General features: G+C 47.5%; 1 protein-coding gene across 1 annotated transcript in view; it reads right to left on the bottom strand.

The window, feature by feature from the left end:
• Nucleotides 1-16262, bottom strand: part of FRMD4A (FERM domain containing 4A) — a 189342-nt gene that overhangs the window by 99584 nt on the left and 73496 nt on the right. Inside the window, 1 exon segment of the mRNA XM_009882937.1 lies at nt 2782-2876. Within this exon segment, the coding sequence (XP_009881239.1) occupies nt 2782-2876 (95 nt within the window).

Genomic DNA, 16262 nt, shown 5'->3' with positions numbered 1-16262 from the left:
ATGGAAATCCCCAGTCCAAATCATTTCTAAATAAATTACTCTCATAGAGCTTTTACTCTTAAATAGAAGAATTGATTTAATACTTTAGTGGCTTTTCTTCTTTCTAAACTTGCAATTTAGCCAACCTCAGACTACATTTATGAACCAGGCTTGTGTTTTAGCTGGCTATGAGTTCCCTTCAAGTCAGGCACATGGAAACTCAGCAAAGAGTGAAGAGAAGGAAATCCCTGAGGGCTTGCATCACAGAATTAAAGGGTTTCTTTTTGTGTACCTGGTCTGTATCAGCTATAGGGCTGTGTTAGACGCTCTGTAAACACACATTAAGAGACTGTTTTTCCCACTTTTTGAAGAAAGGATGTTTTTTAAACTTCCATTTCACATTGCAGGTTAAGATCTGTGGTACAGAAAACCCTTTTTTTTTCTGAAGGTGACATGTACTTCTACTTCCAAGACCCAATCCAACTTCCCAGGTATATTTTTTCGGCTGTGTTCAGTCAAATAAAACAACTACTGTTTCTGCCAACTCTATTCAGAGCCTTTTACAACTGAGGGAGAAATATTATACATATTTTTTTTGGTCAAGGTTATTTTCACAGCATTGAAGAAACCTCAGTCCAAGGGTCACACTCACTATGGGACTGCAGAAAGGCTGCCAACCAAGCTTCATATCAGCCAGGACTCACTGGCATGTTGCTGGGTTGTATTTACTAGATTTAGTGAAGGTTCCCCCAAATCTTTTGTCTGGATTGTCTGAGCTCCTGCTAAAATGCACCCTGCTCCATCTTGATCACAGGTCAAGAAGGTGACCAAATGAGTGTATGCCACCACCTTGCCCTTTGAAATCCCATCTGGACAGTGCACATCCGTCTGCATCCGCTGCGCATCTTTAAGCGCTGCCTTGACAGCCTCTGTCAGCCTCTCGTGCTTCTTCCCATCGCTAACCCAAATCTTTGCTCACACTGTTCTGTGTTAAACCTGGAAGCCTCAGGGGAGGCTGGGCTCTCTCTAATTGCTGACACCTCCTCATTAGCTTCCCTTGCATTCCCAGGGGAGCCCTGTGCCCACTTAGCTGAGCTGAGAGCTGGAACTGCTCAGCTGCTATCTGGTTGCAGTCTGACATGTGTTTCTTGCTTTTAACCTGTGCTGTTAGGACTGGTAAGGGAACATTTTCATCTCTCAGTCTGCTTTGGCTTCTCTGCATGGCTTTCCTGCACCCCTCAGGCAGCACCCACTGGGTAACTTGCTCTTTCCCATGAGAAATAGCACCCTGGTAAAAAGGTTTATAAGTTGCCAGTGCCACCTGCTGCTCCCTCTTTGAGGACCAGTCTCATTAATTTGTGTTGGGTTGCAGATCTCCTACAGGGCTGAACTGCTTCTGTCAGTGAGATGGGAGGGATTCTGGGCTCTCCTCTGAATTGGGTCCTGCTTCTGCACGTGCCTGGTCTCAAGCATCCTTCCATCCCGGGAGCTGTGTCCCGAGTTGGCCTCAGGCTGACCAAGGCAGATGCTTGCCAAAGGAACTGTCTCCAGAGGGGTGATTGCTGCTGAGTTGAATGTGGACATGTTTGTACAATTATCCAGCCGCTTCTGATTACCCAATCCTGAATCATTATTCCAGCAGATACTTTGCATTTCACTGCCACTTCAGCAGAAGAGCAGGGCTGGCTCATGACAGCAATATCGCCGACTCAGCTGTCCTGGGAACACAGGATTAACTTGAAAACCTTGGGTTTTTAAAACACTATAGGTGCGGGAAGCCTCTTCCTGATTAATATACAAAAACCCCCTATTGCTAACCCAGGTAGAATATGGTGGGCGCGCATACAAGACACAGTCCATGTGCCCAGGATAGTCTGAATACAGAGAGAAAACAGGCAGCTGGAAAAAAGTAGCAGGGACTGTGCAGTAGCACTGAGAGGTCACAATCTAGGGCTAATCATAGCATTTGGCAGACCTTTCATGTTTTTCCAGTGCTAATTTTATACTTGCCTTTTAAACAGGGGGTAGAAATGGCCTGTCTTGAGACAAAGCCTCAAATTTTGTGGTAATACGAGGACTCTGGGAGCTGGAGTTCAAAGCGAACAATCAACATTGCCTGAGGTGACTGCAGTGTCAGGGTCCCATCCTTTGGTTTAGCTCAACCAGAAGGCTGTTGTGTGATTCCTGGTAAGGTCAAATCCTTTCCACAATGGAAATTTTATATTTTAAAATGCTTTTTGTTCACATTAAATTTGGCAATCCCTTCTTTTCCCACACTTTCTTCTTTCTCTTTTTTAAGAAACTCTAATCTGGGATCGAAAACCTCAGAAATAATAGAGGAATTTTGTGAGGTTGTTTTTTTTTTTTTCTTTCCTTGAAATAATTTAGCATTACTTTTAGGCCTGCTTGAGTGAATAAACTGATTAAAACTTTAATTGAACATTTCCGCCAATCTAGTAATAATGTCAAACTAGTGAGTGGATCTTAAACCCATGAGAGCTTAAACTAACTTTTACCAATGCCAAATGACACCAACTCTTTGAACATGAGAGTAGGAAGGGATTGTCACTGCCTCTGCACACCTCTGGCAATGCTTTCACTTGCCGTGAGAAGGCCTCCAGCCCTCTGAAGAAGAGGCAGTGCAGGACAGACTCCAATGTGAGGTCCACACCTCCCTAGACCTTCGTATAGGACCTTGGGGTACACAGATCTTCTACGCTGGTCATTTTGCTTAGGACAAAACTGCCAAGATTTCCTGCGATCTAAGAGTTGCCTGTTAGGTCTTTGATTTCTCACACTTACGTTTCATCTGTGAATGCAATTCCGAAGTACTCCTTCTCCTTCAGGTTGAAATGAGATGCCACCAAGTCAAGCAACTCCTTGGCCAAAAGCTTTGGCTGGAAAATAAAAATGAAAGAAAGTGATTAATGAGGAGAACTTGGGTATAACTCCACTGTGCTTCTGGAGGGAAATGCTATCCTTGAAGGTACTCCACTGCTGTTGCTTTTACGTTCCCTCTAGCATTCAAGCTAAATCTGCAAGGAACAGTAGTTCCTTGAAATGAGCAGTAGTTTCCCTCCTAGGTAAATACTAAAAACCTGGTGATTCTGACCTCTTCAGTGCTTAATGTCTCTGCAGACAGCTGACCTGTTGCCTGCCGGTGTTCAGTTCTACTGAACTGAACCAGCTCACTCATGCCTCTCTGATAATTTTAGTTGTTAAAGCTTTTTATCAAGGACCTTTGCAAACACATTTCAGACACCCACTCTCACACACACAGCACAGATATATGCTCATAACACTAAGAAAATACATAGTGCCAAAAGATAGGATGTGACAGGGCCAAATAAAAAGTAAATGACAGAACAAAAGAGTTTCCCATTCAGTATGGCTTGTCATTTAGGGATAAGAATGTGTCCTCAAATTTAGACACTTGGAAGGAATGAGAGGAAAGTAACACACACTTTCAAAATACCCTTTGTAAGAGTGTAAAAGCCAAGCTCAGAGAAGCTGTTCACTGCATCCGGAGGATGACACATTACTACCACGGGGCAATTCTGCCTTTTCTGCAAAACCTTATTTGACTTTTAAGTCTAACGCATCCTTTCCCCTGTACTAATTTTCACCATCTCTGCTAAACTCCTGTGTTTCCTACTGGGCTACTGATGTCTTGGGCATAGCAGTGCTCTTGTCCTGACTCTCACTGGTAGGAAACGGGTACAAAGGATCCGGGTGGATGCAGCCTGTGATCCCACAGCCTGTAATAGCCCCAGATCCCAGAGCTGCAATGGTTACAGCAGCACTGGCACAGCTGGGGTCAGAGATCCCACTAGTGTTCCCTGGTGACTTCTCATAAGGATTTGGTCTACAGATCTCTGTGCTGCAAGCTTCAGTGAAAATAAAGCTGTCTGCAGGCTTGACTGCCCCAATAAGTCTGCCATGCAGCTGAGTCAGAGTTACCCCAGACGTGAATCTGTTGTTACATGGAGATGAAATGGTGATGCAGTGCAGAAAATGGGCGTTAGGGATCTGAGAACCCTGCTGACCCAACTAACTGTCCTGTCCTGTAAATACAAACACAGATTATATTTAAAAAAGCCTTGATTTGTACTTAATTTCCAAATAGATTCATAAGACTCTCAACCGCTCTCTAAAAATGGTCCTAAACCCAGCACTGTCCTAGTACCTGACACAGCTGAGCCAAGCCTGAAATACTTCCCTGGTGTTCATGTGAGCGTTACACCATCCTCCACCTACCCGTCTGCCTGCTACATCCCAATGCAGTTACCAGCAACATCCATCCTTCTTCTTGTCTGTGCACCCAACACAAGGGTGGTTTCTAGGTCATGCCAGCAAAGAAAGAAGCAACAGCCATGCCTAAATGCAGCACTAGCTTAAAGCAACCTCCAAATATGAGACAAGTTGCTATGTAGGAGGAAGAGCCTGGCAGATAAAGAATAGGTGGGATGCAACAAGCTTCATTTTAATTCCCAAGTCAGACTTCTCAGGCACAACCGTTGGAGTCTCAGCTATGCCTACGCAACCTGCTGTATTGCCTTTCCCAGACTCCTGAACCGGCTCCTGAACGTAACTCAGAGCTGAGCAGACCAGGTGTGGGGCTGTGGTCATGTCCTCTGTCCCCTTGAGTCCCTTCAGGGACCCAAGCAAAGAGCACACCAGCTACACCAGTCTCTTTGGAGACTCCTCAGATACTTCTCTCCTGGCATTGTGCTGGATGGGACAGACATTCCCAAGATCTCTGTCTCCTGTAAGATGTATCTCCCTTTGCCAGAGCTTTTTAAGGACAAGCTACGGTCTGGCTTATGAGGTACCCAGACACTGTGGTGAATCATAGAATCATAGAACAGTTTTCAGTTTAACAACAGACAAGCAAACACAAACTTCTGAAGGAGAGAGAGGAAGGGGGTTTTGTGCCCTTCAGTGTGCAGTGTGAGAGCCTTAGTCTTGCTTTACCCCCTCTTCTGCCAAAGTCTCCCTGCTCCTTTCTCTGCTGATCGGGCCAAACTCTCTCTGCACCAGAAAGGGATTTATTCCTAGCCCAGCGCTACCAGAAGAGGAGAGGTGGGAATGCATGGCCAGTGATGGGTTTAGGGGAGGGCAGGACCAACCCCTCGGTGGCCAAGGCCACTGGTGGGGGCAGTTGGTGGAGGTGAATCTGGGCATTCCCATGAAGGCATGCATTGCAGTTATTTGAGAAATGAGCAATTATGCTGCCAAGCAAGGAGGCAGGACATCATCCAGCCTTGCTGGGTGTCCCAACTTGAGAGGGCAAGGGTGGTGAAAAAGCGCACCTCAAACACAGCAGCATTTTCCCAAGCCTGGGTTAAGCACTTGGAGGCATAGGTTGAGCTGTTGTATTTCGCGAGAAAGGAGAACAGAGTAATACATGGCTGATGAGAAACAGGCTGCCCATGGACACGGGGAAGTGAGGGGTCCCTCAGCTCCAGCCAGCCAGCACGGTCACAAGGTGTGCTGGACAAGGGGTAAAATCCCCTTCTGATGTCCAGCCACATCATAGAGCAGTGATGCCCAGCGTCCCTTCCCCCTCGCACTGCTGTATCCAGCCCCAGGCATCCAGTGAGAAGCAGCACCTGAAAGCACTTGCCTTCTGCCACCCTCCCCAGGCAAGATGGCTAAATGCAACATGTTGCCTCCTTATCTCTGCTGAGTGAGACCTGGCTGCTGAGAAAGCTGCGGAGATGTGGCTGGCACGGTGTGACAGCCTTCCCTTCTCTACTGCCCAGTGGCGGCTGCTCCACTCTCAGCACAGCCCCCCTCCTGCCCCCGTTTCTCGGCAGGGGCACGATCTCCACTGCCCTTGCCGTGGGGCCTTCTCCAAAGCCTGCGGTAGCAGATAAGGCAGGATAACCCTTTGCCTTGCAAGATAAGGGAAAAGAACAATAGATGCAGACCCAGGACTGGAGCGGTGCCAGGTTAGTTACTGGGCCAGTGTCCCTGAAGAGGCTTACAGCGGTGAAGTTAAGCCCTGCTAGTCTCCTCCAAGATTACTTTCCGCTCTCCTCTTAAGCTCTGCAAGGTTATTGTACTTTCCAGTGGGATGAGTCCAGTATTCTCTGAACACAGACAGGCAACCTGAGTCTTTGGAGGAGGGAAGGAGGAAGGTGGTAGCAAAAACTCCTCAAGACAAACCTGCACAGCAGTGATAAGGGCAGGAAAACCCTGCCGAGCACGAGCCGAGGTGCGGCCCCGTCTTGCTGTCTCAGGAGAGACCCACGCACTCAAAGTTACCGGTTAATCTGCTTGCCATTTGCGATGGGAATGGCTGAGCAATGACCTCCTTTTATGTGAGCCGCACAGACAAAGAGCTCATTAGCGATGCCTGTGGCAAGTTGTTTTAATTCATTATTAATTTCTGGACTTCATTTTCCAGAGGGATATTCATTTTGCATTAATAAAACTTCCGTCAGAGACACATTGAAGAAGACGGGGACTGGTCTCTGGGAGGAAGGAAATCAATAGAAAGTGGGCCCGGGACCTTCTGCATCCAACATAGCGGGAAGGCCAGCAGGCTGCCTTGTGAACCCCACATGCATAAATCAGGAATAACAGGTGGCATTCAAACCAGAAACCGAATCGTGTCCTTAATGCTGCAGAGCTGCAGAGCTGGACTGTGGTGCACCGTGAGCTGCCCGGGCAGTGGCTGAGACCCTTCCACTGCTGAGACCCCTCTGCGTTCCAGTACCTAAAGGCAGGCTACAGGAGAGCTGGGGAAGGACTTTTTACAAGGGCATGTAGTGATAGGACGAGAGGGAATGGCTTCAAACTGGAAGAGGGGAGATGTAGATTAGATATTAGGAAGGCATCCTTTGCTCTGAGGGTGGTGAGGCACTGGCCCAGGTTGCCCAGAGAAGCTGTGGCTGCCCCATCCCTGGAGGTGTTCAAGGCCAGGCTGGATGGGGCTTTGAGCAACCTGGTCTGGTGGGAGGTGTCCCTGCACATGGAGGGTGGAACGAGATGATCTTCGAAGTCCCCTCCAACCTAAACCATTGTATGATTCTATGATCTGCTGCTCTTCATCTCCTTTCTACCCACACCATCCTGGCATCCTCCATGTAACCTGCATCGGAAAAAGCAGCCTGGGGGAGCACATCAGAGCTGCAGCTGGCTGCCCTGAACTTGGGACGGGGTAGGGCAGCAGAAATCCTGCGGCTGGAGCAGCAAGGGCTGAGCGTGCTTTGCTGGTGGGGGTGTGTGGTCAGAGCAACCTTATTCAACAGGGGTTTCCCCCCCTGCGGGACCCTCTTTGCATAAATGCACATGGAGAACAATGCGCTGTAAATCAACTGCTATTTTTACTAGAGAAATCAGCAGGACCCCAGCCGTGGTCCCAGCACACCGGAGCTGCGGCCCTGGGAGAGAAGATCCTGTTCCTGGTGAGGGCTTTCCCCCTACCAGAAGGAAGGGCTGAGGGACCAGTGCTCTTATATAGTGGGATCTCAGGCACACACACCAGCCATTTTGTAGCCAAAGACACTGTCCCTGAGGCTTTTCTGCAGGACAGTGAGCCTGGTGCTTTCCCAGCTCTGGAGTCCTACCTGTCCTCCCCAATTCCTGCTCCAGCCTGGCACGGGCAGTACTCTGCAGCCTGTGCTCTCTGGACTTGCAAACACAACGCTTTCCACACAACTAAATGCCTCAATACTGGGTCAGTGGATTCACCTGCCAGATGTGATGGCATCCATGCATCATCCAGGGAGTTCCTGGTCATCTGTAGAGTGGGCAACTCTTCTGTAAAGTCAAACTTGACTTGGGACCACTCTGAAGTTTCTCCCTTCCCTCTTGGAGAGGGAGGAGAGCAGGGATGGGCTCATTAGGGGCTGCCTCCTTACTAGCAGCATGACCCAGACACACTTCGCTGTGCCCTGGGCCATGCACGAGAGGTTTATCTGAAACGCTGCGTAACGCTCTGCAACTGCAAAGCGCTTCTGCCTCAGCTGTGAGGAGCACAGCGAGTACATGGCCAGGGCCATTCTGCAAGCCCAGCTCCTGCAGCCTTGAAGCAGTGAACACATTCCCTCCCTCCCCTCCCTAACAACTTAAGTTTTCTTGAAATAATGACTTAGAGGAAAAGGAGAGCTTTATTAGTGGTGTTGGGAGGTGGCAGGGAAAAAACTGAGCCTCAACAGCAGCTGTGTGACGTGAACCTTCACCAAGAAAGCCCCTGCAAAGGCACCAAAGACTGTGCAAGAAGGTATTAATGGGATCACAACTCCCAGGGCTGCCTCCCTGCATTTCCCCATTGCTTAAAGAAGAACCCCCCATAACCCCAGCTGCAGGCACAGCGTGTGCTAGAAAGAGCCACACCGAGACAACGTCGGTGTATGCAATGCCCAAGCTCTGTCTTTATCTCCTTGGCTCCATTTTAAGGAGCATTCAGCACTGACAAATTAACCACAGGGGATGAGTTCCTCTTCCCTGCGCTGTGCTTATCTCTGTGCAGAGACACTATATACAGGTGCACTCTATAGAGGTGTCTCTTACCAATTAGATGTGAAGGCGACTTCCCATAATAACGGCAGAGCATGGTAAGCACTAAAGGCAAGTGGGGAGGGGAAGGGCAGTCCCAAGAGTGCCTTGGGAAGGGGCGATGGAGGCTGCATGAGGGACGGGTCTTACTGATGCAATGTCAAAAGAAACTCGAGTGTCACAGCTCTTCCATGTATTTAGTGGATGAGTTCTCATTAGTGTGAGCCTGCTAACATGGGCTGCTGGACCCATTGGGGGAGCAGACTGGGATCTGCTCACAGGAGACCCCCTCAGTGCTGGAGAGAAGGAAAGGAGGAGGTGCGACGCAGGTGATGCAGAGCAAGGCTTTGCTACACAAGGTGACCTGCAAAGCCTGTGTCAGTGCCTCCTAACACTAGACACGGTCATTGTCACAGAGATTTAGTGCCGATACTGCTACATTATGGGTATGTTTTGGCCACAGCATGGGAGGAGGATGAAGAGGGCTTCTGGGGAGAAGAATCCCTTCGTAGCCTCTGGAAGTTTCTGGGGGCAACTCACCTCATCCTAAAATAGGCCCAAAGTCCTACAAATACCTGTTTCTCTCCAAGAGGGCTTGGTGATTGCTTCAGCTGAAGACCAACATCTAATCAATATCTAATCTGACTCTGGCCAAATCCTGCCCTGAGAGGGCAGTGCTGCCATCTGAGGAGGCTATTCTTGGGGGCTACAAACCAGGTAGCCCAAGTGCCACCATGAGTGCCACTGTGAGCTTATCTCACCAAGCCACAGGTACCTCAGGTACCAGCACCTGGGCAGTAAACATCTGCCTATCTCAACCAGCAAAATCAGAGACATGCAAGAATTTCTCTGTATCTTGAGCAGATCAGTCTGTCAGTCACCATGGAAAATACAGCAGAAACACAAGCATTCCAGTATTAAATATTCAATATAATTAAAAGACAATGTTACTGGGATTTGAGCAGCCCGAGGAACTCCAGAGTCATGTTTCCCCAGTGGAAAGACAGGCTGCCCACTTTTGGCAGGGAAGCATGTTTCTCAGTGACAGCTTCCCATTACGCTTAGAAATGAGTGAGTTATATAGAGAGATTATCTATCCACAGTCCAGCAGAGCCATGAATAAAAAACAGATGACATGGTATTAGCAGCTGCTAGTAAGTCCCTAGAAACACAGGCACACACAAAGTATATTTTATTGTTTTATTAACTGTCAAACAAGCCTATCTGTGCCCCCTCCCCCATTTCATAGCTTCTCCCTAATTCTCCTTGGCAGAAGGTTTCTGGGAAATGCATAGTTTCAACATATGGACAGACGCGTGCCGCCCAAATCCATCCAGCACAGAGACACGCTGAACTGTGGGAACCAGGTAACTAGATCACACTTAGTAATGCCTCGTTTCATTAGATTAAAAAGACCGCTGCCATCCACTACCTTCTTGCTGTGGGGACTTAGAGCAAGATATATCACAAGAATACAGAGATGAGAGACTGCTACACCAAGTGCCGCAATGCCAAAGACTCTTTGCAGTACTGGTGCTAAGCCTGCACTAATTTTGTGCTATAACCCAACTGTGGTCAGGTACCTGCTCCAGGACTCAAATCATTGCTGATTAACTGTGAGTACGTGGTGATGCCCGTTGGTACCCTCCAAGCCAAAACCACCAGGGCATAGCCTAGACCAGACACAGTCCCAAGGATGGCCACCCTATTGGGGGAGGAGAGGGAGTTTACCCTTAGGAACACAAGCCGGATGGTGCCACGTGGCTTCCAGCCCAGTCAGAGAGCCACGACCTTACTTATGAGTGCAGACGTAGCAGATGCTGTGCAGCAAGTTCCTGAGCAGGTTTGGTTTCTGCAGGATGGACAGTGAAGTGTGTCTGGTTCAAACCAAGCTCTCGAGTCTTGCTGACTGAGTCAAATTTTGCTAAATGTTCAAGGGTTGGACGTTTGAAAAACATCTCTTTTGTGGCTTGAATTGAAACATAGGCTGAGGGATGTGCGTGCGCCGTATGGCCAGTCCATCAGGAGGAGAACCAAGGAGGAAAAAGCGGTTTGCATGAGAGTAATTCCTGCCTCGGCTGTGCCTGGCACGGTACCACCAGGCAGGGTACAATTCTCCCTCACCAGTTGGCAGCAGCTCTCGCCCATCTCAAGCCTTGGGCAGTGCAATCAGAAGGAAATAATAGCGCAAAACGGTGATTCGCACACAATTCTTCCCCTCCACCAACTATTATAATTTGCTAATGAAGCAAACTCCAGGTGCCCCTGCTGAATTAGATCATCTGCTGAAACCAGCCACCAAGTTATGCTCCAGCGCCAGGGTGATAAGGGCAGTAAAGATGCCCTCATAGACCCTTTGTGTTCCCACCCTGTTTCTCAAAGCCTTGGTTATGCAGTGGCCAGCAGCCGTATCTGCTGAGGGCTGGCAGCACGCATATACCCGTAGGCATTAGGCGGTACATTACCCCATGATAGTTACAGACTGTAACTCCCTCCCAGCCCTGCTTCCTTGTGCGTGAAGCGCCGAAATCTCTCATCCAGGGCCCATTGAACTGTCACTCACTCGCAATTCTCTTCTTGTCAAATTGGCTCTGCCAACAGCTCCATCACCCGGCTGCTTAACCCATTTTATGCACTTCGAAGAAAAGAAAAATCCAAAGTTGCTCCATAGTAATGTTATGTAAATACCAAATAACGGCCCTTTCGGCTATCGTCTCATGCGAATACAGCGTAATAACATTGTACAAACCCGCTCAGGCTGAAGGTTTGGGGCCTTAGGGGTTTCAGCATTGCAATTCCCCTTATGGGACGGACCCACCAGTCCTCAACTCCGCTTTACTGTGTCAATATATGGAGTGCACATAATCAAAGCAGGCTGGGATGTAGCTGGGTGAAAAATTATTCATTGAAATGCAAGACGCCTAGTGAGGGAACGCCTTGTTTTTTATCACAAAACAGCTGAACTCCGTCAGTGTCGGGCATTGGGGGTGGGAGCGTTGCTCGCGCTGGCACATGCAGCACCTCTTCCCCAGAGTCAGTGGTTAGCTTTAAAATCTCTTTTCTTCATATACATAGGAAAATGAGACAACTTGCCTCCAGCAGCCTCCTCAGGAACACGGAGGGTGGTGACAGAGTGCCATTGACATTGTTCTTGGAAAGTCAACACCCGCAAGTTGTGGGAATGAAGATTTATTAGGGTCAGAGAGACAAAGACAAAAAAACCCCTGAGTTTTAAAAGAAGTCTGTTTGGTAAAAGGATTAGAAACACCCTACTGACAAGTTGCCTCGGAAATATTCACAGATAGCTGCATTTCTGGGTTCAGCTAATACCTGACACTCGATATCTTAAGTCAGAAGCCATTGCTGACACTCTCTAATTCCTCTACATATTAGCAATGTGAATCTGCTTAAACATTTTTTGTAGTCAGAGACAGCAGAAAGCATGAGCCAGCCAAGTCTGCATGGCAAATTCATGTCAAAGCCAAAATGAGAAGCAGTTGGTGGGAGGGAAAAGACACTTTTGGGTCTGTAGCATCCCTCCTCCCCTTCTCGCCTGACGTAGAGGCAGCTGCACGCTTCCCCCATTCAGACGGGCTCTGCATCAATGCCCAGTGACCCTGTTCCTCTCTGTTGTATTCTGCATCATCCCGTGCCTCTAACAGAGTTTTCAGGTGACTGCATCCAAAGAGACCAGCCAGCTGCTACTAGTGCTGGGACGGGAAATCTGTCCGTCTTCACTGCTCCATGCTCAGACCTTTCTCTCATGCGTGACAAAAGCCTCAGTGCTTCCCTCTTTCCTCCCTTAGCCCTCTGCCTGCTCCACTCCTCTCTGTCACTGCTGGGAGCAGCTAATGTCCCCACGTACAGCTGAAAGAGCTGGCTGATGGACTGAGGATGGAAGAAGGATAAGATGAGTTTTGTGGCCGGCCCCCGCTTTGTGTACATGTGTTTTTTCACCCATAGACCTGAAGCACAAGGTGGTTTGGTACCATGTGGGTATCTGCATCAGTCTCCTGCAGGGTTGGGGAGAGGGAGAGGATGCTGTGCCTGGCATTCAGACCGAAGTCCTGGTCTGCCCCGGCTGATTGGGGTGCCAGCAGGGACAGCAAACTGTAAGGTATGTCTGTCTGGGATCCCCCAAGAGTCTGCATCTCTGCGCTGTGCAGTCTGGACATGCTGGCGAGGTGCACATCACCTTCGTGGAGCATCGTGTGCCAGGTCCACTGTCTCCCAGCGTACCGGCCATATGCCAGATCTGTGCACGCACAAGCAGCCCTTTGCATGGGATTTCCAGAGGCCCGAGAAGCAAAGGCAAGTGGTCAAAATCCTGACATTCCCCCTGGGTAATCTTTCTGAGCAGTAAAAGAAATTGCACAGGGTAACCTCATACGCAGCCACCCTCGAGTCCTTTCCAACCGAATAGTGCCCAGGAGCATGAACTGAGTGAGAAGATCTGGCCAACCACAGAAGCAAACCCAGATTGCAAGGGCAAGCAGGCATCTTTTTAGGAGGGATTTGATAGAAAGTGCGGGATTCCTTATGCTGACTGATGTAAAAATTGCTTTTGTAACACTGCCAAGGTCACTGCTGGCTCAGCTAATCAGCCATGAAAATATCACTGAAGCAAGTTAGAAAGTTGCCCCTAGTCAATTTGCGCATGCAACTTTTATTATTCTTTATTTAAACTTTCTAGGTTTGTTTTTGGATGGTTGGAGGAAACAGATCCGTCCTCTATTATCTTTCTTTGGGTTTCTCCCAAAACCTAACGCAACATCAAATCTATTTTGTCCTTCACAGACACTCCTGAAGACAAGCCTGGCTGGCTGCTTGCTTTGCTATGTGTTTACTCTAGCAAATACTATGTTTTCAGGAGACTAGTCTGAACTCCATGGGAGGTTTTATAGTATTGTCAGGAGCTGCGTTCTGTGGATTAGTATGGCTTTAATGAAAATCCATCCCAAATTTGACAGTTTTGACTGAGGGTTTTTTGAGCTTTCAGGGAATTTAGAGCAAATTTATGAGGTGCAAACTCAGAGGGAGTGGTACGAAAAAGGTACCGACTTACGTGAACTCAAACAATCGACTTTCAAGTAAATTCAGTTCCTGCAGAGCAGAAAAAACCCCATTCCCAGCTATGATGGCTAGATTCACTAGCCCCTCAAATAATTCTCAGTGTCTTGAACCTATTAGTGATCTATTCAGTAGCTTCCCATCTCCTTCTGCATGAAACATCTATTGGATTTCCGTGTATAAATGAGAAGAGTATAGCCAGTAGATGAGCAGAGCAGAAGGAAGATACCCACATGCAGGAGGACTTTGCCCTGGGTGAAGACCGTCGGTTTCACACAGACGGAAGACAGAAGCATCTGTGCTTCAAAGCAAAACACTATTTTCAAGGTCACAGTGACTTAAGCATCTCCCAGTTCACCTAATCTCCAGATAACTGGGACAGGGGATATTTGGCACTTGGGTCCCCGTGGTTTAACAGCAGTGGCTATATCAGTACTAGTAACCTGAAAAGGGTCATAGCGTGGACTTGGCTGATCTCCAGACTGCAGCACCATTTGCGCAGTGCTGGCCAGCTAACGTGCTCCCAGACAATGCCTGAGCACCATTTGGGGCACAGCTTGGGCCAGGAACCACTTCCAGATGTCAGTATGGATCCATCCACGTCATTCAAGGGGAAGAGAGTGTACCCAGCTGGATGCCAGCAGAGCCCATGCGCCAGTGAGCAACTTCTGACTTGTTTCTTCTACTAGTACAGATGAAATCATTGATTTTCCTCCCTTATGAGCCAAGTCAGAGAAAGGATGGTCCCAAATTGGCCATCAATTGTCACAATCAGGTGAACAAACCCAGATTTCACATATTGCTAAACCAGAAGAATTAGCTCATGTACTACCAGGTTCTGTAAGAAAGTTTTTCACAGATTACGAGGCAGCTCAGATGTGCACGGCATATCCCATCCTTTCTGCCTGTTATCTAACCACAGCCACTGCCAACCAGCCCCGTGCAACGCTGTCTTAATCCAACAGGCAGAGCATGAGGCTTTCTCCCCTCCCCTGGGTTTGGCCCCATAGTGAAGGGCACTGCAACCTGGCCAAGCAACAGAGCTGTGTGCTGGTTGTAACCTCAGGTCTTGGGTTCAGTCCCTGGGCCTGGACTCCCCAAATACAAGAGAAACTCAAGCGGCTGTTGCTTTCCTCCAACTTGTCTTAGGTGAGGAGGAGAAATGCTGCTCTGGACTTGCTGCCCGCTGTGAAGAAGGGATATGATGACCTTCTGAGTTACACTGGTGGAACGCATCTGGCTTTGTTACTTGGGTTACAAGTTTTCTGCTTTCTATAGCTGTCCTTTTAGCGTGCTCCTACACTCCAATATTTCTGAGTGGCCTGGAAGAACCTCAGGCAGCCAGGCAACTCTTCTTTCCCTTGCAAAGAGCCAAGAGTATCTTTTTGCAACCTAATGCATTTAACTTGTAGAAGTTACCCCTGGAATGGAAGTGCTAACAGAGACAGTGGCTGAATTTTAGATTCATTGCAGTTATCTGTAATCAATTTAAGCAATCAAAGATATTATTGGGACTAAGCATATCTCATGCTTTTATCACAAGACGAGTCTGCAGAGGATTTTTCACCTTTCTTCGCACATGACATACAGCAGTGATGGATACAGAGACCAGATTAGATGGAGCTCTCCAACTGGAGATTGCTGCTAAATTAATACAAACTGAAGCAGCTCAAGATGCAAATTGCACATGCTGTGGAGTTAAGAGGGTTTGTGTACAGGGCTTTGGTTCAAACCCTTGTCTGAATGCAAAGGAAAAAAGACAGGGATATGGCATTCTTTGCAGCATGCTGGGTTGAAAGTTGTATGGCCTAGTTTAAGACAGTGCTTTCAACATGACATATTTATGCAGATAATCTGTATTGTAAATGTTTGTCTTAAAGTATTTTGGGTCTTCATGTGTACTTGCCTTTCATTTTCTGGAGATCTGTATAATTTTGAAAAAGGGTAGTCAACTGCTGCAAGAAAGTCAATTGTGTTTTAAATCATCCGACTGTATCACATGTGGCAAATCAAACTTTGAACACGAAGCGAGTTTCAGAGCCAACTTTCTGTGGCAGGAATCCATTTCACACTCAGCCGACAACAGGGTTTGATAAGAGCTCGGCCAGTGTGAATAACTAGCTGCCTTCTATATATATTTTGATTTGGTAGCATCTGTTGAAGTTTTATTTCAGAGATTGTTGGTATTCTTTTTAAGAGTTAAAGCTACCTTGACAAGGTCAACAACAATTTCTACAGAGGTCAGCATTTTTATTTTGAAATATTTGATCATAATTCTATCAAACATTAAAGAAAGAGTTTGGCTAGGGCACATAATGAAATTGGACAGCTCACACAATCCATTTATCTTTTCGACTGTAAACCTCTGAAGCGCTCTAGTTCATCCAGTTTCAAATCAACTGTAGAAATGTCCATCTCCCTTCATCCAGCCTACAGAAATTGGTGCTTGGAAATGCTCTTGATCTCTTATTACTGATGTGGAAAAGGAAAAATAATTTCCCAAGACATACTAGCTTAGCTGCATTCTTATGTTCTATTTGCTTTTTAGAAATCTCTCTTGAATAAGGATGTTTATTTCCACCCTGACTCAAAGTCACTTCATTGCTGAAAGTATTTAATAAGCTAAGTGAATGCTTATTTTTGTAGCACATTTTCTAAACACATTAAAATAATTTGTAAAAAAAACAAATGTGCCAAACCTACAC

Source organism: Charadrius vociferus, unplaced genomic scaffold, assembly GCF_000708025.1.
Source record: "Charadrius vociferus isolate BGI_N301 unplaced genomic scaffold, ASM70802v2 scaffold32, whole genome shotgun sequence".
Taxonomy (NCBI): Eukaryota; Metazoa; Chordata; class Aves; order Charadriiformes; family Charadriidae; genus Charadrius; species Charadrius vociferus.
Note: the sequence above shows the minus strand (reverse complement) of the source record. Positions and strands in the feature narration are given on the sequence as shown.